This window comes from Pholis gunnellus, assembly GCF_910591455.1.
Source record: "Pholis gunnellus genome assembly, chromosome: 19".
NCBI lineage: Eukaryota > Metazoa > Chordata > Actinopteri > Perciformes > Pholidae > Pholis > Pholis gunnellus.
This window is the reverse complement of record NC_136546.1, coordinates 7,414,154-7,440,922: the sequence shown is the minus strand read 5'-3', so window position 1 is coordinate 7,440,922 and position 26,769 is coordinate 7,414,154. Positions and strand designations below refer to the sequence as shown.

The 26,769-nt window shown below is 39.6% G+C and overlaps 1 protein-coding gene across 1 annotated transcript in view; it reads left to right on the top strand.

Moving 5' to 3' along the window:
• The window catches only part of LOC306711883 (exostosin-1), a gene marked incomplete at both ends in the record, with an annotated part of 189,053 nt that overhangs the window by 140,376 nt on the left and 21,908 nt on the right, over positions 1-26,769 (top strand). The window contains 4 exons of the mRNA XM_079180957.1: positions 6,456-6,549; positions 11,434-11,541; positions 18,003-18,122; positions 22,828-22,960. Of these exons, the coding sequence (XP_079037083.1) occupies positions 6,456-6,549; positions 11,434-11,541; positions 18,003-18,122; positions 22,828-22,960 (455 nt within the window). The remainder of the gene's footprint in view (positions 1-6,455; positions 6,550-11,433; positions 11,542-18,002; positions 18,123-22,827; positions 22,961-26,769) is intronic.

Sequence of the window (26,769 nt, the reverse complement as noted above, 5' to 3'; positions counted from 1 at the left end):
GAAAATATGTTTTTGTCCCCGACTCGCTTCAGGAAGACTTTGATTGACAGATGGTTCATCCAATCACCTGCCAAGTATTTTTTTGAAAGCGCTTGGCCTTCTCCAAACAGTTTCCAATGACTGTATATTGCTGCTTTTTTTTTTGCACTTTACTTTGCCTTGAAAATGATGTTGAGAACATTTGCTGACTCAAAGATAAACTTTTCAAATACAATCTGACTCAGACAATAAACAACCGACTGCTACACAGAGCTGTATGTCATGCAATGTGTCCGTAAGGAGAGCTATCACACTATTACTTTGGTGCGAGATATTTTGTGGTTTTTGGCTTTTCTACTCAGACATAAAAACATATTTTTCACTAGTGTAAACCAGACCTTAGGGTCTACTCTGTAAGGCTTCAAATCGATCCCTCACTCCTGAAACTATTTAGTGTCTGTGCTGAGAGAACCCATTTACTTTATAGTGAACAACACGATTTGTTTTGTTTTTCAGCTAAAATGTTCTGAGTGATTCTCTGTGGCACATATTGATTTTGAATTCCTTCTTACAGGGTACCATCCAACTCTTGTCTTTCTCTTGTCTGTCTCACTGTCTGTTTCATGCACACAAACAGAGAACAATACTTTGTTCCAGACCCACATAGTCTCTACGTACTACTCTTTTTAAAAAAGGAATTACTACCAGATTAGTTTGAGATTACTTTCACGCAGATTTGTTTTCCCCATGCATACAAAAGTTGTTGTGTGTCCTGTTGCAATCAAATACTGATCAGAACAGTTTAAGGTAATCAAGAGTGGAGCTAAAGTGCACTTACAACAGAACCTATGTAAGTAAAAATGGGACAAACTACACAGAAGGATACTTTTTTTGGGTGGCTACTTATGATCTGATTATGTGTTTTAATATACAAAAGACACAGATAGAATCCTGGGTTATTGGTTGAGAATAAAAAGAAAATGATGAGCTCTGTACATTTCATATATGGTCAGTGCCACTTTGAGTCCGATACCGACGCACCGAGGTCCAATTGAGCATCTGTATGTAATGCACCGGGCTTTCCACTAACTCTAATGTCAACTCATCTGCTTTATTATTGGACGGTCAGAGCAATAAAGAGCACATAAAAGTCTGGGCTGGTGGAAGGTGAGGACTGCTGTTCTTGTGCGTTGTGAAACCAATTCAAAGTAGTTTTGGTTTGTCATTTCCAGACTTCACTAACTGCAGTTACATAACATATACTCGTTTTAACCCAAACCACAATCTTTTCCTTATCCTAAAGTTTTGTTTCCTAATACCTAAGTACTTTTGTTGCATTAGTAATTCTAAAAACTAAGTAAACCCACGTAGTTTATTTTGAAAAAGTACGCTATGCATATAACGAGCGTAAAAAACTGACACGCCGTCCCTGACATAATCCAAAACTGACGCTAGAGAGGTGCATAGAGCGTCACAGTTTGAAGAGTAGGGCCACCGACCAACCATCTTTATTTGACAAGAGTTGTGAGTGACAATGTTTTCTATACACACGGTACACATCTATTTCGACAAATGAAGGGATCCCACATGCAGTACTGGCACATGCTCAAAACGTTTCTATAGATGGATAAACCCATACTCGCATGCGCTTGAAAAAACAGACAATGAATGCACATGGGTGTAAGAACAAAAAGAGGCGAAACACACTCTGTACTTCCTTCACTGCCATGACTGAGGCAAGTGGCTGAGCTAATGACAGATAAATGAGTTGAGAAAATGTGCTCTGAGAGGATCAGCCAGTGAGAGTGAGGCTCCAATATCTGACTTGGACTCAAACTGCAGTGTCTTCTATTTAGTTAATGCTTACCTCTCCCGTTGGAGCGCTTTTGTCAAATGGTTTGGAGCGTTTTGTTACTGTTATCTGTGTCAGGGTGATGGTGGCGACACACCTTGCTGAGCAGCCCACACATGTCCTGTTTCTGCAGTGCAGGATGTCTCTCCAGCTCCTCTCGGGACATCCTGGGATTCCCTCTTCGACAAGCTGGGGTGCCCCAGTTTCTCATGGGATCTACTCCCATTACATCAAGCCCTGGCAAAAGGGCGGACTTGTCCTTGACATTGATCACTGACCTTTTCAATTTTAAACGCGGTGTGTGGAGAGTGAGTTGACAAGAAACATAGCGGCGGTTAAGAGCCCTGTCTACACTGACATGTTGGGTCAACCAATGCAGTGAGCCGTTCTAATCGTAGATATTTCTGCAGGTGATGTCTTCAGATGGTGGCTGCTACTGGGAAAATGCTGTTTCGTCAAGTGGCTTTGAGGAGCGATGTAAGGCAGACTTTAATGCAATACTTTGTGACACAATAATGGGTAAGGTTTTACAATTTAGAGACAGATAAATACCTAAAATGTAAGTAAATATGACTACGTTTGTTTGGTCTTCTTTAACTACTGTCATGACATTAATTGGAGGTCTTACTCTTTGTCTTTACATACGTGTTTCATTCAAACACTGTGAATTACATCATTTAAGTTTGATTACTTCTTTTTTTTATTGCTAAAAACAGTGGTTAAGAAAAGAATAGAGACCAATACAAAAAACAAAAAGACAACAGTCTCCTCTGTGTATCCAAGACAGCATACACTACCACCAAGCTGCTCCCTGCACTATAAGTAATGCTGTGCTGCATTTGTTGCCATGTCACGTCTTGACCAGAATAGGGAGGAAGCTATGTTTTTCCTGGAGATGTAGGAGCCGGCAATACTTGAAAGGATCCCTGGGAGGTAACACCTACACATGGGAATGCTGCACTGGGCAAGAATACCAGGAAACACAGGCATGATGAGGCTGCTGTGACAGCTGAATCAAACAATGCCCAAGACGTGGCAAAGACTTGTGGCACCGTGGACCAGAGAGTCTTGGAAGCTCCTCAGCAGTTGGTGTATTGGAGAAGTAGTCAGTATCTGGTCTAGAGGACTTTTATCCTGAGCTTCTCACACTTAATCCGCCATTCTGTTTAAAAAAGAGAATATGATTGTCAGGGGGGCATCGCAGACCTTTTCAGGTTGCCAAGCTTCAAGGCATCTTAGAAGTTACATATCTCAACTGGCCCGTATGGCTGATTTCATCCTTCATTTGCAATGCTTTTGATTAAGTGACATTTGTGCCATTGATGGTGATGATGGTGATGATGATGTTGATGATGACCATTCTTACCATAATAACACTACTTCAGGAACAACAAAATTCAGACACCCACTGTTTTGCACTCTCCTGCAAACGTTAAAACTGTTTCACAAGCGTGCCGGAGAACCACGTGACCTCCAGGTTATGTAAAATCATGAAAGGCCCTCGCTAGAACCAGTGCTTGGTTCGTCTTTTCTAGGCTCCTGTAGAAACATGTCAGTACAACATGGCGGACTCCGTGAAGGGTCACCCTCTCCTTATGTAGATATGAAGGGGGATTTTACATTCATGGAAATAGTTATTATTATTATATTCCACTTCTGCAAATACGTCCTCCGAAATCCAACACACCTCTACGTTTTAATATTGCAATCAGATTTAGTAGATCACTTGTTTGTAACTAGATAGTTACTTATGAGGGACAATATGTTAAAGATGCATAATTCCTATCAGGTCTTTGCAATGTTCATTGGCCTTGTAGTTCCTTGTTTTTGGTTCACTTAGAGGCTCCGGTCCATCCATACCTAGGGGACAATCCCATCGGTGCAGAGTCCAGCTCAGTATGTGCAAAGGGCCCTTGAGTGCTCAGTATTCCAGAATACGGGTACGAGCGGCAGCCCAGGACAAAGCAGCTCTACTTCATGTTCCCAGGCTCTTTCATTTGAGATAAAGATGACATCACAAAAACTCAGGGTCACATAAATGGGATTTTGTCATCGAACCATGAAACAAGGGAGCCGTGTGGTGAAGATTTAATTGTAGTCAAACCAGTCGTGTGTTGTTGTTCCCAAATAACCATCTTTATATGTGACGACAGGCTCTCTGTGTCTCAGCGGCGGTTAGAATGACCTTGTCTTTGGCCGACAAACTGGGCACCTGACATCTTATTTTGCTCTCATCCTCTTTCCCACAAACATACCCGCACTCACATGCAGACACAAACACACACACACACACACACACACACACACACACACACACACACACACACACACACACACACACACACACACACACACACACACACACACACAGATAAACAGACACACAGGTGCAGTGACAGTAAGTGATATGCCAGACGTTCTCTCATCACAAAGACTTATCATACACAGACACACACATTGCAGAGGCAGGCTTTCCAAGCCGGTGGACACATGCACACACACACACACACACACACCTAAAACACACACACACACACACATACACACAGGTGTCTAGTGGTGAGGTTGTGGGGACAGTTGATCCCCAGACAGATTAGGCTGCAATCTGAAATCTCCTCAGGCCAGCCCTGAGATCATCACACACACACACACACCAAAACACACACACACACACACACACACACACACACACACACACAGCTTTAAAGTCACAGGCAGAAGTGACTTAACTCTTGACTAGTTAGTTGAAAAAGTTGGAGGAGAGCATGGAACAGTCCTACGATCAGAGAGTTTTTATAGGGCAGCCATCTCCTTTTCAATATTTTTCAATAGAGCTTATCATCTTAAGACTCGCAGGTAACGCATTCCACATAACTGCTGCTGAATACCCATTCTGCTGTTGAATCTGAAGTGGCACAAAATCAGCGTTGCTCCCTCTAGTTGGATAACTGTGGACACCTCTAACCCAAGAAATATAAATACATAAATATTTGGGTACCACATTTTTCACAGCTATACAAGTTATACATTTTGATGAATGATACTCTCTCTCAAGGCTGATCAAATGAACAAGTTGTTTTGCAGGTCTGTTTTAGGGATGCTAGTATACCATGAAGTGCAGGCTTAATCAAAAGGGCATTTTACAAGTGCCTTGCTAATATTTTCAAGAGCATTTCTGACTATTAAAGTGGATATTCGTGCAAGAATTTAGATTTTTTTTGACTGGCCTTTGAGAGAATGTTTAATGCCATTCTCTCACCAGATAGTTTGTTGTCTAATATACAACATAAGAATAACAGAGTCCTTTGCTGTAACTTCAAAGTCATCTACTACCACTCCGAATCCAGGAAACTTCTTTCCTTTTGCATTTGACTTAAAGAATATTGACTCCGTTTTGCCAAAATGACAGCTTGTTTTCTGCTAACCGGGTGCTTGTGGACTGAACTAAGTCTTTTTTCTTGTAATTCATCATGAAAACAGACTAGGAAAGCTGAATCATCAGAAAGAACCTAAAAAGCTTCCCACATTTTAGAGGTTGTGGTATGGACATGGTTCCTTTTACATCCACCGCTTACTCTCTGCCCCCCTGCAGATGTGATAAGCTCCGTACCGCGCATCTATGCGGCGATTATGTTATCAAAGAGAAGAATAAGGTAAAAGTACATTGTGTGAATCCCTGAGTTCTTGGAGGTCTATAATTCTACTCGCTGATCCTATTCTAAATAGAGAGGACAGGTTCATCACAGCTGACATCTATTGTTACCGCTGTTAATCCAAGTTATTTCAAGCTGCTGCTAGAAGGAGGAAGATACAGGGAGTCTATGATACTTAACAAACATCACTCAAAGTCAGTAGAATTTAAGTATCGGCCTTCACCTTCATCTCACCTCCCGGAGAAGACTCACCACGCCGTCAGATCAATAGTTTAGTGAAACCCTCACTAAAGGTAACCCTGCGTGGAGGATTCTCTCTTCACACATCTTGATCAGACGAGATGTGTTAAGGGCCACTGGTGTTTGATTGTATAACAGCTGCTGATTGCTTTTTTCTTTCTCCAGCACATATCATTATTTATCAGCTGTGCATCTTTTGAAGTGCTGAAGCTACCGCTCTGCCTTCTAGAAGCTCACATTTTATCAAAGAGATCAGGTCCTTGAAAAATGTATCGGCGAGCCATTAAGGAGTAAACTGCTTTGGATTGTTTTTTGAAATGTATATGTGTGAATATTGAGGAAACGGCATCGTGGAAACAGATTCAGGGTTTGACAATTATCTAATTGTTCTTTGCCTTTTGTTTCTTTCAGCTCTATAGACTTATTGTCACATGGACATTTTCTTGAAATTGCTAATAAATTACAAAAAGGCATAAAAGCTATCCTCTGCTCTCTCTCCCTCTCTCTCTCTCTCTCTCTCTCTCTCATATCCTGTCTTCATCTTTTTTTTCTGAAATAGAGGTAAATAGTCTTTATTTACCCTCATATTACACATTAGAGCAGCTCATTCACCCGGGAAAACATACTCCTTACTTTAGTATGTTTTGTTAGTTTTTCTTATTCTTTTGTTTGACCAGGTTTTCTTCCCTCATCCTTTAACCAGATTTTTTTTTTTATCTATGTTTGTGTAGGTTTGACTACCAGGAGCTGCTTCATAACTCCAGTTTCTGCCTGGTGCCCCGGGGCCGACGTCTTGGATCCTTCCGCTTTCTGGAGGCACTGCAGGTGTGTGTGGGTGTATATACATTTGTGTATTTTTGCTTTTTTGGGTTATGTGACTGCATACTGTATATATGTCTTTGTGTGTGTGTGTGTGTGTGTGTGCAAGGTGTGAACATATACAGACAATGTCGTATCATCTGTTATATGAGCCTGTGTAAAGGCTCTGTTAGACAATGAACTAAGCCGACAGGTTAACTTCCACCACTCACTGACTACACCCACTTTTCGTTTGCGACAAATTGTGTGACATACTTACTTTTACTTAATTATCGTTGGCGCCTGGTTTGTGGGCAGGACCAAACCATGTCATGTAAAAAGAGAGGGGGCAACGAAATTAAACTGTGAATTAAATAAATTATATCAATTTATAATGATTGGTTATATATATATATATATATATAAATACAAAGTTCTAATATGTTTTACGGTACCTGTCAGTTTCTTTGCTTCATGCGCCACTGAGCAACTTCCATAGGAAGGAACGGGGCAACGCCTCCAACGCTGTTTCCTGTTCTTTTTATACATCCATGTGTCCGACAGCTTGTTGAGCTGCCAGCTGGGCACTTCAACAAATCAGAGTTCCTCGTCCTCCTCTCAGCAAGAGTTGATCTTATTATTATTGACAATCTGTCATCCACTTGCCACAGAAAAGGCCTGTTTCTGTAGATACACAGATCACAGAGAAGAGAAACGTCTTCAGACCCCAGATGTGTTCATCTTCCATCAGCACCTTGTTACTTTCTGTCTCTCTGTTGTTTTGACATTAAGTATCAAACTCTGCCCTGCGTCTGCCCCTGGCTGTGTTGTTGACTTTGTTCTTGTTATTCCACACTTTCTAATTAAATATTCTGTTGATGACATGCGCCACACTCTGCCGGTTAGGAATGAAATATGTTGCGCTGGAAGGATGTGATATGCATGTTTCACTCAGTACTTTGAAAGTACTTCTAACTGATTTCTCCATTTAGCTGGAAAAGTAAGTCGATCAGCTTGGAGTATTGTGTATTAAAAGTTCTTATTATAGAGCTGTTACTTTACATAACTATTTGTTTATAAGGTGACAATAAATCAGAAGGCAAATTTCAGCCTGCAGTCTATGGACAGGTTATACATTTAACAACACAAAGAAGACGCCATCATCCTCTCTGCAGTCTGTATTTGGCATTTTTGTCACCATAGTGTTCACTGTTTTTGGTCAAAAGTAATGAGGAAGTGGAGGATGAACGTTGTGGTTTCATTAGGAAAGGTTGGGGTTCTTTTAAGAAAAGAAGCGCAAAGCAAGAGGTAGAATGATTGGCAGAAAGAAAATGGGCAGTACGTTTAATTAAATGCAAGCCAATTATTTGAATGGATTACTTTTTGGCAAATCAGACCAGAATAGAGGAAAAGAAAAGACAAGAAAAAGAGGAAAAAGAAGTCCTCTCTGCAAAGGTAATGCTAATCGACATTTAGAGGACATGTAAGAGGATGACGGTGAGAAAAGACAAGAAAAGAAAAAGTCATCTCACAAAGCCGGACTAATCACACCAGTGAGAATTTGCCTTGACGGGTCACTGATCGTGCACTCTGCATTTTGTGAATCTCCTTTAATCTCTCAGGTTCACTTGATTGAGAATCCAGTCGAACTTGAACTTTAAATGAAAATACCAGACGTATTGAATTGTTTCTGTCCCGCGCTCTGCTCGGCTACTTGAGGCCTCACAGACGAATCACACCATACAGTATGCCATGAACGTGAATACATCCCATGTGACATGTGACATCCTGAACTCAAAGCAGGACTATGATCAGTCCTGATTATCTCTTCTCTCATTAGTAGCATTTATAAGCAGTATGTGAACATGTAATAAACAATAATATTCATGAATATAATATGAGGTGTTTATGAATGCATTTGTTAACAACTATGACTGCTCATGTGACTACGGTAGTCTTTAAATATGTTCCTTATTAAAAAATCAAATGTGAATTTATTATATTTTAAATGTGTTTATCACACATGCAAATGTATTTCCTGAATGTGATATTTTAAACAGCATATTTGAAAATATCAATTTCATATTTAATATTACATGTGAATAGGGCTGCGTATTGGCAAGACTGATGATATGATACGTATCATGATACGGGGGCTAGAATTCAATATATATTTTTTATTTTTTGCGATAATGTGAGCAAGCGTGATATATTGCTCTTTTTTTTTTAAATCTAATTTTAGGGACATTTTCATAAAGAACCCACTACCAAATGCATAAAATCTGAGTAAAAAAGTTGACTTTTTATGCATTCAGAACAGTGGGATCTGCATTTGCATTCATCACAGTCTCTGCAACATCCAACATCACAGCACTACTTTTGTGCAGTCTGAGCCACACATCTGTGCATGGAAACTAGTATGCTATATAAATGTGTTTCTTACACCCCTACATGTGAAACCATTTTTCTCATGTGTTTTGTTTTGTGACTAATCAAAGACATGAATTTCACGTGTTTTTATGATAACACTGTAGAAAATTGTATGTGATAATAAGAACAAACCACGAGATGTAGTTATCGACAAATACATTATACATTTTATATATATATATCAGAATCAGCATCATGGCCTGTATGCATATACATACAAGGAATTTGATTCAGTTTTTTCCGTTGCTCTCAACGTAGATACACAGATATAGAAAAATAAACAAAAACAAAGTAGAACAAAGGCGAGCATAAACATTTAACAACTATACACGTATAAATATATTTACAAAGTATATATATATATGAACATAAAACAGCGACAATGAAATGGAGATAAAAGTGCAAGGATGCTTGAATGAATATAGAGAGACTGTCACAGGATACTTTATGTACATGAGGTGGAATATGTATATTTAGAATTTTTCGGATACCTATAAATTTAGGATTTATAGGTACCGGATTATTGCACACAGATTTGTTTCTGTTTGACTGATTAAGTGTTTATCAGAGTGACGGCCAGTAATAGAGCCATAAATATGACTTTAATTAATAAACTCCAACTGGCCTCACTGAGATTAAAAATATAATTTACATGAATGTCCTAACCGAAACAGCAGCCACAAACAAAGGTTTCAAAACTGTTCACATATATTTCAAGGAATTAGATCCAAAATAAAAATATGAATTTCACAACAAAGCACATAAAGCACAGATCAAAAGTATGAAATAAGAGCATACATGTAACACAATAAGTTATAACAGCATAAACACTATAGATTAAGACTCTTTTAAATAAATGCATGAAATAGGTGCATGTAAATAAAACACAGTCACAGTGTGTCTTAAATTCCAAGTAATGGTTTAAACACACTGAGAGCTAAATTGTCATGCCTCCAATTCAAAGAGAAGTTATTTAACAGCTTCAAAGGAAATAGGTTCTTTATTTCTTATGTCTGACTTAAAATGTCCTAAATCATGCTAACAGCTACGTTACAGTGTGTCGTAAACCATTCATTAAACCTTGATATACTGGCTATAAATGTTTAAAGGTCAGAGCTCAGGTTTGAACTGGCATACTTATAATGCATTCAATTTGATTATAAGTTACACTTAGTGGTTGTTTGCTTGAAGGAAAGTAAAAACAAAATAATGTATGTAAGAACAACGCACAAAGCATTGTAAATTAATGTTTTACTTTACTTACAGCGAACAATGACTCAGAGTTTCTTATAATCACATTGCTTACAAAATGCTTGACCTTATATGTAACATTTGAAAATGCTTTGTAACATGTTATTATTTTTGTTATAAAGCATTATGAATCTTTAATTATACAGTGTTATAAGCAGATTATAATGCATTATAGAAAAGGGCGTCATAGAGAGTGTTACCCATTCCTCTTTCCCACCATTCGAGGGTTAAAAAAGTAAAACCATTGCTTTACAAACTTGCCCATTTTCTTTTGTTATATACTTTTACTGTTCAGCACGATCAACGCTACACCTTGTTGTTGTAGATATGTAACAAGCTTTAACTTATTCCCATTTATTTAATATCTTTTATACAACTTAAACTGAGAATTCAATGAAAGTACACCAGATAGACATAGATGAGGCGTGAAATATGAGATAGTGGAAGAAATTATCCAGAAAACTGCATATTTTCCAGTTGAATAATTACACAGTGTAATAGTGCAGCAGAGTGCACAATCAACTGCTATCCATTAACCACGAATGAAGAACACTTTCAAAAGCCTCATGGTAAAATAACGTTACAGCAACACACAGGAGATCTTGTGTGAAATGAAGCCTGATGAATTAAATCACATTAATGAAATATTGATGCATGCAGGGAAAAAAAAACAAAAAAACACTTGTCCTTAATCTTTTGGCAACTCTGTTTGTTTCCGCAAAACTCTCACTTGGAAAATGTTGAAAGAGTCTCATCAGAGAGAAACTACCTAAGAGGATAAATCCCTCTGTGGAGGGGAATCGATCCCTCCCAGTGCTCTGCTTTCAACTTCTGGTTAGACTTCATGTGTTACTGGGATTTTCCTCCCTCTCTCTCTCAAGCTGTGAAAACATCTCAACAGAGAGCGTTTTATTTCTTCTTTGAGGCAAAACAATCCTCTGACGGAAAAACACCATTTGTTAATATCTAACAATAACATCCAGTACAAATTAACACTGTGGACAAAATATGTCACACAAAACAAGTACACAAGGACAGAAGGTTGGGTTCATCTCAATGAATCATTACAAATAGTTGTATTAATGTGAACACTGACAGTGTTTGACTACCCCTGCTCCATTCCTAAACTATGTCATGTAAAGATTGTTTCCTGCCCGCTGTTGTTTATTCAACTCCACTTCTCCAAAAAGTGAATGATTTATTTCTCTCTCACTTCTCTCTTCCTAACAGGCGGCTTGCATCCCGGTTATTCTGAGCAACGGCTGGGAGCTTCCCTTCTCTGAAGTCATCGACTGGAGGAAAGCCGCCATCATTGGAGATGAGAGACTTCTGTTGCAGGTAAAAAGGATAAAAGAATGGGTTTTTTACAGCAAGGAAAGAGCATGCAAAGAAGAGACAAAGATGGATGAATGTTACTTTTTTATATCATACAGTCACAGAAGATACGTGGATGGAGGCAGATTTGGAATTACACATATAATTAATACTTTTTTGCGGGTTAGAAGGTACTGTACACATGCAGGTGCATAGATGAATGCACCCACATGCAAAAATAGGCAGCATCGTGTTTATCAGACGCCAAATTAGCAGTCATAGATGTTGACAACAATTATCGGAAATTGATATGCGCCAAAAAACACACACTTTGAACAAGCTGATCGGGCTGTAGCTCCCAGGTATTTTGAATCCTTGACGCAGGTTAGGAAAAGCCACCAATAAGTAAACTGGACGAAGAAGGCAAATCGTAGAAATAGTACCGAAGTGGAACGGACATTCCCATTCAATCAACGTGGCAGGATGGTTCAGAGCCATTTTTATGTGTAGCGCTGCCGTCGCAAAGAAGGTAGCGGGCTACTTCCATGTAAACTTCTGTGTAAACCGAGTCGAGGACTCACTCACGTTTCTTTTGAACACTCCTGTTCTGCGTCTATGAGGCAAACGCTCCTCACACGATAAAATGTGCCCATTCAGTGTCCGTTCAATAATTGTCATCTCTGACTCCAGATCCCCTCCTGGGCAATCACAATGATCCAACTGGGTCTGATTCAAACACAGACGCACAACACATAGATCAGGAATTGCTGTTAAAATGTATAGGAACAGACGTGTGCTCCAAATATATAAAGAAATGGGCATTTATTTGATGAATAGTGACTGGTTCTGTCTCCTTGTACAACAACAGATGGGTTTCTGAGCAGGAAATCTAACAGAATCACTGAGAGTTCCGTATTATCCGCATGAGGAGTTGTATTTATGGGTGGAATAAGGTAATTTCTGCTCAGAGTGTATATAATTAACTATTAGCGTCTATCAACACATAACTGACGTGTTCTATATAAATCTAATTGCTGTCTTGTGGCTTTTAGTAAATTGTATTTTATTCCGACGTGACAGCTGTGATATTCACAGTCACACAAACCTCTGCCAGGAACTATTTTTATCTGAGACAGATTATTCGACAATTGGATCTCCTTCTGTTCCTTTTAATTACAGCAGCGTGCAGAAGTAGTGATATTTACATTCCCTAATTACTCTCTGTATGTCCACGTGCCACCTTGAATGACCTATGCAGCCACCTGGACAGTGTGTGCTTGTTAGAGAGTTATGTGTGTCCGCCATCAGCCCTCTATCAGCGCCGTCTAACAATGATGTTAATTGAACTCACTGTGAATGACACAATAACAGAAAAGGCATCATTAAAAGTATTACAAACTTGGCTTTTAGACGAAATAAAGCATCTTTTGTTGTCATAAAACATTACTGAGACCCACAATGATGCACTAATGTTGTCAGAGGTTTTTGTTGTGTGGTTTGTTCCCTTCAACAAAACAAAACCATCTGTCTAAAAGCAGCTAATTGTTGGTTGAGATAATATGTGTGAAGTAATTGTGTTTTTGAAGCGGTGAAACAATGATGGTGTTCATATGTAGGCTGTTCCAGAGGTTGAACAAAACAAGCATTTTACCATGTTTTTTGTCATCATTTTGAGTGATGCAGATTGATGCTGTGTTTTTCAAACCCTGGTGCGTTTAGTTGAAATGGAAAGAATTTCTACATTTCAACATTTTATTGTAGGAAAAATGATCCCAGATATTTTGAACACAACTTGCTTGTATATTCAGAAAGTTTATATTTGTACGACATAATAGTTACAATACTTCTTAATAAGAAAACGTTTTGACCACATACAGTTGGTTTACGGATTCTAAAAGCTGAATACATCAGGTTTTCCAAACAGTACAACATTCATATCTTCTATAAATAGAACATGTTCCATTGGTAACTACACCACAGGGGTTGTTCGTTGTAAATGATTGAAGTCATTTATAATTACGTTTATTACATTGTAGATTCAGTATCTCAGTGTTTTTAACTGTAGCTGGACAAAAAAAAAGCAATTTGAAGATATCACCTTGGACTCTGGGAAAAGGTGATTTTATAGACTAAATGGGTTCCTCCAAAATATAATAAATGAATTGATCATCTCAATCAACAAAGGGCTCAGATACATCTAATTTATGGATCCTAAAATATAGTTTTACTGCAAAAGCATCCATCAAAACATCATCTCTTCACATGCAAAATATATTTCATATCGACATAAAATCACTTTTCACATGCTACAATTGAGACATGCCAATGTGTCGACACGTTTACATGTGATGTCTTGTGTTTCACATAGGAACTGTCCAAAAAAACGTATTTGCCCACATGTTGATTTACTAGATGTAAAAATGTGTTTTACATGTAAGCTTTAGAGTTGAACAGAGCAGGTTAATGGGTGTGGCACGCTTCCCAAACTTTGAGGACACCTTCAAGCAGCTTCATTTCCTGCAGTACTGAGACAGCTGGCAAGATGGCAAGAGTTCAAGCCGTTCCTGGAAATAAAGTGTCAGGATCGACTCCGTCAAGCTCAGGATATGGCTTTATGGCACAACTGAACTGAGTCATTAAAAGCATTAAATTACCCCAAAAACATTTAATTATTCGATGGCAGCATCTGTACAATATAATGGAAATACAATAACAAACCTGTTTGTGGTTGGTAAACAGATTCTGGATGCTAGCCCTCTTTGTCTTTCTTTTTTTTTTTCTCTCTCTCTCTCACACACACACACCTACACACACGCGCGCACACAAACTCATTGTGCATTGCAACATTGGAGCTCTAACACCTGGTGAGAGAGTTGAATCTCATTACTTTCAATTACATCACCGAGCACTGCAATACCTGGCTGTTTAATATGTAGAGTTTCGATTCCCCCTGTGGAGAAGTGACATGCACAACACAAACGTACGCACAGACACACTCAATGCCCCTGCTGAGAAACATAAACACTATTAGAGTCAATCGAGGGGAAGAGAATTGAGCTGATTTGATTGGTGTTGTTTATATTCCACCTCTGAGAGCTGAACAATTAAAGCTCGCTCTGCTGTCGGTGGATGATCCCACTGACGTCAGCAGCAACACAACCTTCAATACTGTGTCTTCAGACTGGGACTCTCATTTTGACTTTTTTTGCTTTCACAAGCTAAACTGTTAATCTTGTATAATCAAGGAGTTTAAATCTGCATAACAATATTTCGAAGTCAGAAAATGAAATACGATCCAGAAAGTCTAAACAGTAGAAATGCGGTGTTCGTGTTACGGAGACATTAACCGGGAAAGTGTGCTTGTGTTACACGTATTTGATTGGTCAACGCAGCACCTTGGCCGATGACGGTGCCTTGCGTTGAACTCAAAAGTTAAGTCAGGTTGAACTTATTTTCAACCCACTGCTAAAACATTGCAGCGGCCTCTTTGAAATATATGAGGGGGCTGAGCGTTTCAGGCTGTGTTGTTGTGTGTCTGAATGCAGCCTTACAGCAGTTCACTATAAACTGCAGTTTTAAGATAAAACCTTCATCTGGAGGGAAATTGCTGTGTAGCAACCGCATTACAAAGTTAAAAAGAAACCACATTTAGCTCTAGCGTAAGTTCAGTCAGGAAGACGATACTCTTGCATGGCTAAGCCCGTAGTTTAGTTCTTATAGAGCCATCTGCCATTCACTTCTCACGCATGCTCACTCATTATTTTCCTTGCTGTCATTGTTCGGGGCTGTCAATCATGATATCGGCTGTTTAGATCAGCTGGTCTCCTCTATCCAATAGCACAACGAAACAATGATATCATTAGCCTATCATCTCGCTGTTGTCTCTTTTTTTAATATGACTGTCTTAAGTTCGTTCATGCTGCTGTTATGCTCCCCTCCACCTCCCCATCTCCGCCCAGTCAACTCATCATTCTATCAGTCTCATCGTCCACCACCACCACTGTCTGGACAGACACCCCTCGATTACAACTCTCCCTGTAGAGTCCAAGCGCCAAAGACTCTGTCAAGACTTCACCATCGCATATCATCCGTCAATAATGAACTATTATCTTTCTTCATCTGACTTGTCCCTCCTGATTGAAATGTAGTCAATGCCAGGCGTGTAAACAGGTTAAAAAGTAGGTGTCGTAAACACAATTGTGATATAAGTGGTTAAAAGTGAGGTTCGCATTTAAAATATACACAAAAGTAAACAGTTAATGGTGAATATCATGAATAAACTATTTGATGGTCGTTCCCCATCATATAAGTTCTTCATAAACCTTTGGGTTTTGGAGGGACACGCGGCATTTCAGTGGAAAATGAGTTAAGAACATCCAAGACAGGCTCATCGTTACTTGCAGCTGCCTCATAAGGCATCAATAAGTTGTGGGAGAAGTTCATTGATCACAATGAGAGATGGAGCCAAGCATCTGACTGATTGGTTATAAGTGTTTAGGCTCCGCGTCACGCCTAACAACGCCCCTTAGCTGATGTTAGATCCCTGTAAATCTCGGCCCTTCCGTGGCTTGATGCTTAATCGGTCACTATTCCACTGACTGTGTTGGCCCTTTAACTTTCGGGGAAGAGGTTTTGGGTTATTGGCCATAACACCGGCGGACCCCTGGGATCCACCAACACCTCTTGATGACTGATGATGCTCTTCAGAACCATTGGCTTCAACGCTACTCATTCCCCCTTTCAGCTTCATTGTCAAGCTGAGCTGGGCAGCTACGGTCCTATCTATGTCTGAGGAGGAGGTAGTTTGTTTTTCTCCAAACTGTGCATCAAGAGAGACTCCTGCTCTGGCTTCCTTGGCACATCAGGATGTTTAGCTCCCTGGTCAGGTTGGCAGGATCCTTGTCTCCCTTGATTTCATCCCTCCACTGCTTCTCCCCGGGGGGGGGTGCTGCAAGGCACAAGCCAGCTGCTCACGTCCTTCATGACAATGTGAGCTGGGACCTTGTCTTGCCAGCAGGTCTGCAGAGTTTGTCGGTGCATTGCCGGCACAGAACTTGATATTGATCCAAGGAAGATAAATGAACGATCATTAATACCTTTCGGGATATATATGATGTATGACGGATGTGATGATGGATTTATATGATGTCCAGCGAGTTGATTTAACACAGCAGTGATGGAAACGTAGTTTTTTAGGTTTTCTGTAGGTTCTTGATGACGTTACCATGTTATAGGAGTGACAGCGACTAGAATGATTTGGCAAAGGAGCTCCATTGTAGTGCTGAAGTAAGTAATTGAGGTACAGGAAATGAATCGGGGACAAATTTGACTGTAGATTATTTGTTTCAAGGAGCAGTGTGTAGAATTCAGTGGCATAGTGGTGAGGTTACAGATTGAAACCAGCTAAACACCGCTCACTCTCCAAGCGTGTCGCTCGGAGAACTATACGTTGTGCTTCAAGTAACGTAAAAACGTGAAAGGCCATCCCTAGAGCCAGAGTTTGGATTGTCCTTTCTGGGCTACTGTAGAATCATGGCGCTGCAACATGGCGGACTCGGGGAAGTGGACACACTCCTTATATAATTGTGAAGGGCTCATTCTAAGCTACTGAATATTACCATACCATTCGAAACCTTTCCCAGTTTCCGGTGATTATACACTAATGACAACATGAATATTATATTCCATTTCCATTAAATCCTACTAAGTTATACATTCTGTTCCTCTAAGTAATTTATCAAGTCTTAAACTAAGCTTTTAAATTGTAAGGATGACTTTTTCAAACGTCACACTGGGTTTAGGAAAATTGAGACATTTTTCAATATTTCCTTAAGTTTTAAAGACGTAAAAGATAAACTTTTAAAGATAAAAAAAAAAGCAGTCCTACTCTAATGGAGTGATGTGCTTCTTTACTTGCAAGGGGGTTTGTGGAAGGATTCTGCTCAGCTGACTTGAAACAATAGCAGTACAAATATATTCATATCTGATATTAGGAGGAAATTAAACACACAAATAATCTTTACAATGTTTTTTGTCACAGTCCACAACAAAGTACTAGCTATAGCACAACAGGCTGACCGCACCCTCCAGCAACCTGAGTCAGTTTGTGTGTGAGTGTGTGTGTGTGTGTGTGTGTGTGTGTGTGTGTGTGGCAGTATCTACCACATTGTGTGAAACGAGTATTAGAGTCGTAGAGCAGGTGGTTTAGTTACCAACATGTCCTGAGGATAAGCTTGTTGATGGACAGAGTGAGATGTGGAGGTAGAAGAGTCTTGAGGGAAGGAGGAATTTCCTCTAATCTTGTCCATCTAATCACGTCGACAAAATTACTTATTCTTCCTCCACCTGTCTGCTGGTGCTCTGCTTTTATTTCTTTTTTCTTCCACACTGGTTCTCATCCTCTCACTCAACGTTGTTTAACATCTAACTCAATCTAGCTCACTGTCATTTTTGTCCTCTGGCTTTTCCTCCTTCTCTTCCTCCAGGTTCCCTCCATTACCCGGTCTGTGGGCCGTGACAGGATCTTGGCTCTCCGCCAGCAGACTCAGTTCCTCTGGGACGCCTACTTTTCTTCTGTAACCAAAATCGTCTTAACTACTCTGGAGGTAAGCTCATGGGAGAGAAATGGTCTTTATGTGAGTTTTGGATTTAGTTTTGTCGGGAGAGCTTGATTTAATCAACCAAACTGCTTTGTCTTTTTCTATATACTGTACATCGCCGCTGGCTATGCCTCACCTCCCAAAGATAAACTTTTAAAAGAAATCTTTCTCCAGTTGTCAGTCATATTTTTCTAAAGAAGGTTCAGCTGAATGTGCCCCCTCTTTTCCAGCAATGTTCTGCTTCATATTCAAACATTTCCACCTCTTCTAAGAGTAACCACATTACGGCTCCACTGAAGTAATTGTGGGCTGTTTGTCTTGCTCAAGGCCACCTCATAAAAAGTTTTCGATGGAGTTTTGAGGTTAGTGTTTAATTGTTGCTGCTTTTTACAAAACAGGCACCTTTCAGTCAGCTCATATAAATCATCTGAAATACAACTTCACAACATGACGACCCTTGAACTATCAGATCTGAGGTTGCTGTGACTTCATATTTTCTACTTTAACGTAAATCTATACACACACACACACACACACACACACACACACACTCACATGACCCATAAATGGTGATGTTTTAATCAGCTAAATACTTATTTTGGTCACTTGGGTTCAGTGGAGAAAGCTGACACTGACATGTTATCACCTTGTAAATGTGGTATTTTTTCTAATTTGGCATGGCAAACATGTTATTTACACATTCACCAGACACAAATCAACATTGTCATTTATTCAGAGTCTGTTAATCATTTCCCTTTTACCTATGTTCTGGTCTCCACCAACTGTTGCTAAAGCTCTGCTATGTTCACCAGGTAGCGCACAATCAGTTTTGCATCTGCAAACAAAGTCATTTGATCCATTGTTAATAGGAAAATATTGAATAGTGCAGCTTTAAATGACTGAGTCTACTGTTCATTGGTTAGATTAACATATGAAAGGTAGAAAGACACTGCATCTTTACACTGAAAACTATTGTTATTTACAGCAAATGTTGTGACATTTGCTATTATTGGGTTAATAGGGTTAGGCCAATAATTTGTCCATCTCATTGACGTACAGTATAAGCAAGAACTCAATACAACCTTACATCTTAGAACTAAATTCATTTAAACCTATTTCAACAGTATGTCATGAAATACAACTAACAAAGCTGGTAAATATTAGGAAGGAGGGCATTTATGCTTTTGACAAAGAAAAGTTAGATTTTGACATGTAGACTGGAAACCAGCCTTTTGACGCCTGAAATCCAATCCAATGTGAGCATGAAGGGCCGTGTGTGTGTGTGTGTGTGTGTGTCTGCTCTCAGGACTAGAATGCTAGAGGCTTCCTCATTAAATGACCTCGCCAGCTCAAGTGTAGAGGATGAACTTGGAGAAAGAACCTTCCTCCTCTCATTTTACTCTCTATTGTTGTTGGTTCACTACAGCCTTGATTCGGTCCTCTGGGACTATTTGCTCTCCGTAGCATCTCTGAATACAGACGCAGAACATAATGATCCTCTTAATTACCAACATCGTCATCGCATAAACACCAGTACAATCGCTGTGATCCCTCTTGTAGCGCACAAAATTGTTTGCAATCATCGTCACGTTCTAGCATCATTTGCATCATTGCAATAACATTGAAGTCACCATCGCAATTCAACCTCAGGCTTGTTCAGATTAGGGTCCTCAACTAAACAATATAATTACGAACATAGGACATCATTATTATTATCTTTAGCATACACATTAGAATAGAAAGATAGAGATTAAGTTGATATGAAGCTACGGCATTCAAATTCAGACCATGCTTTGCTGTTCTGGCACTGATGTGCTGTCATGCATTCAACTATCTTAGTGGATTAAAGTGATGGTGAAGTGTTTGCATGAAGCCTACTATCTATCGGTACATTGCCGAGAATAACAGAAACGTCCATGATGTTATAATGTATCTCCACCTTTCAGTTTAATAGCGCACACTTCTCTCAGATTGCAGCATTTTTCTCTTACAATCACAGCACAAACAGCACTTTAGTGCCACCCCCAAATGCCCAGCGCCAACAGGGTATGAAACTAGACAGAAGCCTACTGACAGCCACATACTATTGGCCAGATGTGCTAAAAAAACTCAGAGCCAGCACGCCACCAGGCTAAATGGGTGAAATGAGGCGTTGTTGATAACTGTAGTGGCCCACATACTGCGAGCCTGACAGTTGGTGTCACGAGGTGGGTGGGTGCGTGTGTCTGTGTCTGTGTGTGTGTGTGTGTGTGTGTGTGTGTGTGTGTGTGTGTGTGTGTGTGTGTGTGTGTGTGTGTGTGTGTGTGTGTATGTGTGTTAAGAGCTTGCTTAAGTGCCAATTCTCCACAGATCAGTAGACAGCTCTGGAGCTGGAGAGAAAAACCAGAATGCCCCCAAAGAATGTGTTTGTCTATTCTTTGTTTTCAGTATCATATATATACAGTAGAGTTGAAAATGTTCATAACATATTTTATTTCAGTTAAAGTAGTGCTGTTTTTTAAAGGTGGGTATCAATTATTTATAAAGAATCATTCAAATAAAAAAATCACCTGCTGTAGTCAATTGATTCAACCACTACATTGAAATTACACAAATTGTTTTAATATTAAAGATTTTTTTTATATCTTCTGTCAATTATGTGCTTAATTTTAAAGCGTAATGTATTTCACCATTGTTGTGTCACTCTGTAACAACATAAAGAGTTTATTTTGAAAGGTTTGTATATGAGCTGTAGTTCTAGTTTTCCCACACTCATGCATACGCTTATCTCATGCCAACGTGATAATGCATGTTTCTATGACGTAAGAACACTTCTTTAGCACCAAGCAATTGAAGCCATCACACCTTTAGAAAGTCGGCCGTGCCTCTTCAGACGGGGACCTGAGTTCATTGCCTGCATTGGTGACAAGTGGAGAAAAAACAGAGCGTCGTCATAAGAAAGAAAGACAAATTCCACAAACGTTTGTCACTCAGCATCTGCTGAGCCCACCGGCTACATGATCATCCCTCTGCCAGCGTCAGTCAAATATTGTAAAATATAGTTTTTATTTGTGTCTTTCTTTCCTGCCATGATGTAAGACATCTTGATTGTCTTGTTCAGTACAGTACTGTGCTTAAGTACACATTTCAAATACGTGCGCTTCAGTTGAGTATGTCCTTGTCCGACTGCTTTATACTTTTACTCCAAATGCACTCCCTAATAAATGCAGCATTACACAAACGAACCACACTGGACAAAATAAATGCAAAAAAAAGAATCTCAAAAGACGAATACATACACAAGAGTCAAAATTTAAATATTATGCCCTTTAAACATGTGCTTCCACACAGTTTGCAAATTGCCTTATTAAGGTGTGCAAAGTGGATAGAAGTTATAAATTCAAACGATGTCTGTTGCTACAAAGATTTTACACCAAAAAATCATTAGAAGAGCTTATAAACTATTGTTACAGATGAAACCATCTAACAGTATATAAAATCAGCTCCACCTTGATACTACAACAGTACAATGCAAATTGCACATGAAAAAACACCTGTAATAATAATTCAGTGATATAATATAAGGGTTTTTCACTCAAAGATGCCATTTCACTTTTGATACTTTGAGTACATTTTGATAACACCACTAACTAACAAGTCCTCAAATTAAACCATTTTCAAGATGCGGTAGTGCTTCATTTACTGAAATAAATAATTTGTGTACTTCCACCACTGGTGTGAACAGCATCCAATGGGCTTTGTTATTTATTTGATATCTTCATTATATCATTTTAAAATGTATCGTGATACTGCAGTGAATCAAATTGTCGGTGAACTTTAGATGCTCGTGTGTCCAGAGACCCAGCACCAGGTTGAAGTTGTGTCGTTGGTCTTTCTCTAAGGACCCCTGAAAACTCCCAACACTCAACATACTAGCCTGACCTTTGGTAACAAGCATGATGGATAATATTAGCTAAATAACTAATGGACTCCTCATGTTGGGACCAAGTTGATGCCCCGAATGAACAGTTCAAGTATCTACGGTCTTTTCCCCAAGCGCTGCAGCTGCAGCGAAACAGCTGGCCACTTTTCTTTCACAAATATTATCACATGTCTGGAGTTAAAGGGGGAAGTGTAAAGAGTCCATTATGAAGCGCCCCATGGACCAACGCTGAGTCCGGGTTTGAATCCGACCCGTGGCCCTTTGCTACATGTTGTCCCTTCTCTCTTACCCTTTCCAGTCTGTTCTGTCCATCTGATGAAAGCTAGCAGAGGAATATGGAGAGAGGGGGAGGAGATGTGTGTTTGGATGCAGGTGGGCAAACATGTTGCCAAAACAATGTGGCTGAGTTCTAATTCATTCAAGGGAAACTTTGCCAGTTTTCAAATGTCTCTGTGCTACTGCAGTGCGGGCAGAATGCAGATAAGAAATGCTTTTCTTTCAGTATGATATTAAATATACGGTATTTATATGTATGACTATTCTTAAGTCAACTCTGTTTAGTTTGTTAAGCCGTGTGCATGAAATAAAGAGGAAATTATTTCAATAATCACATCTTTGTCTTTCTTTTCCTCTTGTCACACCTTCTTATCTTCACTTCTCTTCAATCATCTACCTCACCCACTCCTTTCTGTTTCTTCTTATCTTTGCATTTGTTTTTTTGTATTTTGTTCTTGTTCCTTTCCTTTTTTTTTTTTAATGCTGCACTTCCTCCCGTCTCTTCCATTCTAGATCATCCAGGACCGTGTGGACTCCCATGTGTCCAGAAACGGGTTGTTGTGGAATTCCCTACCTGGAGGTCTCTATGCACTCCCCCAGTACTCAACTGACCCTGTCCAGTTCCCTTTTTACTATGCCATCCTGGGTAAGAGGTGATTTTGTCAGATTAGAGGTGTGATTTGAATAAATGCTGTTGACTTTGGGTGTTTCACTCGCAGCTTTTGTCCGGACATGACCTCATGGAGCCGATTATGATACTTTAAATCCCTCGGTGCCCGGTTGTTGCAATTGGTCCCAAAATCCTTAAGTATATAACTCATACACATATTTTTAGATTCAGTGCGACTTACAATATGGAGGATATCATTGTATCTGACCCCATAGCAAATAAGTATTTATAAATCTGCTTAGAAATCATAAAAACAGATTATAACTCCTTATAACTCCAGAACTTGCCTGAGAATCGTCACATTTTTTATTTTATTTTCAGTATCAAAGTAAATGCGAGATATTGTCTGTACATCCATGGATACAAACAGGAACTGTTAATAGCTAATTCAGCATACATTTAATGGTCCAAACTGTAAACAAATACATGTGTTCCTCCTTAGTTTTTCTGTAAATGTAGCTTGCCTGGAGGCTATTGCTGGATGTTGGCTGCTCCAACAGGACTTATCTCAGGACACAAAAAAAAACATATCAGAGAAATCAGCGAATATGATATAGATTGCACCACTGGTTATTAAGTGAATCTGTGAGTAAGATAAGCAAACTGTACAACAATATATGCACATATATACAGTATGTGGGCCACAAGACTGCTGTGAAAGCAGAGTTCAGAAACTTAAAGCTGCAGGCAAAGAGTGAGGAGAAAGTGGACTGGTGTGTGTGTGTGTGTGTGTGTGTGTGTATGTATATGTGGGTGTGTATAGATATGCATGCAGCCTGCAGAGACTGAGGCTAACTGAGATCGATGTTTGCCTTTCTCTGAGGAATTGTGGACACAAGGGTTAGGAGGAAGAAAGAAGCGAGCGATGGAAGGAAAGATAGGGCAGTTTGGTTTATGCCACTGCAGTAAATCACTATTTTAGCGGCTGCCATCTCCAGTGCTGCTGCTCGGGGGAATAACTTGTCGTCAATGCCGTTTGTACGACGGCCTCACTCTGCTACCTTGCTATAACTTTTTATGGCAAACCACTTGCAACTTTTGCCTGTTAGTTTAAAAAAAAGTTTGACTCACTGCTCAGACGTAAGTGGTCTCATGAGCTGTAAGAATTACCTGATTTGATGGCTCAAGTTGCAGCTTCACTTTAGTTGGTGAAAGGTTGTGCTATGTGCAACCTACTTTAGGTTATAAAAGACAAACAAACTAATTGTTTGACAGTATCCAGTGGGAAAAGAAATGTGTCTCCCAACTCCAAACTTTGACCACCACTTCTATATGTTAACCTTTCCTGGTGCACACATCCAAATATGCCGTGCAGCTCATTAAGGGCATGTGTGCCAATGAGGAGAACAATGAGAACAATGAAGAAAGTTGGGAGGAATCCCCAGACTCACCTCCCCTCTCGTCTTTCAGCTTTGTCAGAGTTTGAGCTAGAAACATAACTCGTAACAGCTCACCACACACTACATTCTTCTGACTTTTAAAGAATTGTTCCACTGTCGATTATGTGCTAAAGTGAAAAGTCCCAGCTCATACTCATAATAAGATATCATAGCACTTTGCCAAGTTTACCATTAGTGTTTGCAGCTTGTAAGAAATTTTAGGGCAATTCAAGGCGACACACTTTAAAATGCATTTCTTTCAATTTTAAATAGTTTGAAATGAGCACTCAAATGCACCATTAGTGTGTGAAGTAAGTGAGCCTTAAAACCTCTCAGCTCAGCGATGCAAACCTCTGAAGGATCGTGCCCCTGATTGTAAACACATGTGCAGTGTGTCTCTCTCCATGGTGCTGAAACATCCAGAGCAACTCAACTCAATTCACTGTGCTTTATTGGCATAAATGTAACAATGAGGCAATATTGCCAAAACATCAAGTGATAATGAGATTATGAAGAATACATTAAAAGTTAAAAAAATCATGAAATCAAGAAAATGAAAACAATTAACAGTTCATCATTGCCTTGTGTGTTTGTGAGAGTCTGTAGAAGTGAGTGTTGATTGTGTTTGTGTGCATGTGTGTGTGTGGCGTGTGTGTTAAAGTTAAAGTTCTCTCTTCTTCTTCTGCAAACTTTTCCCTCCCGGCTACACCTCCCACAGAAATTGTGCCGCATACATATTGAGGTCTCCTGTGCAGTGATATTGGCAGTAATCTCTTGTAAAGTTTTTTTGCTAAAAAACAGAATGATAGGAAAGAGTTTTTTTGATTTGTAATATTGAGTTCTCTGCTTTTGCCCTCGCAGAGAATGCCTCTCCTCTCCTCTACTCGGCCACAATGTGCTACTTGTTTTAAGGGTCAACAGATTAGCGTCCGGTACAGTACCTCTTCAGTGACACCAGCAGGTGCAATAGAGCGGAGGGTAATAAGAAACAGACCATTGTCAATCAACAGACCCCAGCTTTTTCTGAAAAAATGGACAACACTTATCCACCTCTTAGAATGCCATCCATATTTATTTTTCCAGGCCGTTTAGGACTCATTCACACCTGGATTAACGTGACGCTAACTGCTCTCACATGACAGCCAAGTGACCTCCATCACTCTCAAGGACTTAAAAATGGTTGCGGCAGAGGCCAGTATTTAAAAGTTGCAAAGTTAAAAAAGTTGTTAGGTCCTATATGCTTCCCATGGAGCAGTTGGTTTTTTTTTTGTCAAAGCCGCAGTAAAATACTTACATTAGCTCTCTTGTCCATTATTATGTATCATACCCAAACTATCTCCCTCTAATTAGTACAACAATTTGAAATGTACGTAATTTAATCAAAACCACGGTGGCACAGCTCTTTCCAAGAAAACGCAGATGAAACAGAAGGACTGAGCCTATTTCTGCGACCCCTCAAGGTCAGACCTTGTGCTTCCATAAATACCACTAAGCCCACCTGAGATGGCTGGTCAGGGGACCCGGTGTCAGAGAGATGGATAGAGCAACACTAAAGAGCACTCCGGCTCCACGTAACCATGAGGATGTCTATTCCCTTATTCCCACACCCACCCGACACTTGGCATGCCAGGTGCCCGCAATGCTCGCCTTCTTCAGTTGTCGGGAATATTACTTGTGTCTGCATGTGTGTCTGCCCCAGGTTACCTATTGTATATTCTGAGCTTCCCACACAGTCTTGCTTGTTTGTTTTTCAAAGCTGCTCCAATCAATATTTTTCAATTGCTTCAAATGAAATCCGTAATGTGAAAAAGGATTGTTTGTAGTGAATCTGCAGCTCCCCTCAACTCTGCGGAGTGTGGTTATTTTTAGCGTCTTTCGGCTAATTGTTTTGGTTTACAACCCACAACTTTGACCTTTTTGGTTCACTCACCAGTTTCAAGCAGCAGTTGGCAGCAAACAAAAAAAAAAGGCTGCAAAAAGTTGACCAGAACAGATTCAGAAGGAAAATAAATTAGACTTACATTCATCGGATGGACACAACCACAATTCCACATGGATGCTAATCATTTTTCTGATGTGTGAATAGGAAACTGTTTACTAACAAGTTCTGCATATCAGAAGGCGATAACATGTCAATGCCTAGATTATATGTGGACAGCTGAAAATATTAACAAATAAGATTTTTTTGTCTCCACTCGGTGTATGGTTTCTCCATAAGTCGCATTGCAGAGAATCATTTTATTCTATTCAGTTGAAAGCTCTGCGTGCATTTTGTGAGACGCTAGAAGTAATCTCAAAATATCCATGCACATTATACCCTGATTATCGTAGCATAAAAGCAGATAAATAGTTTGATTAAAGCCTCAGGATAGCCCTAATAAACTAAATTGTTTGATGATCATATTA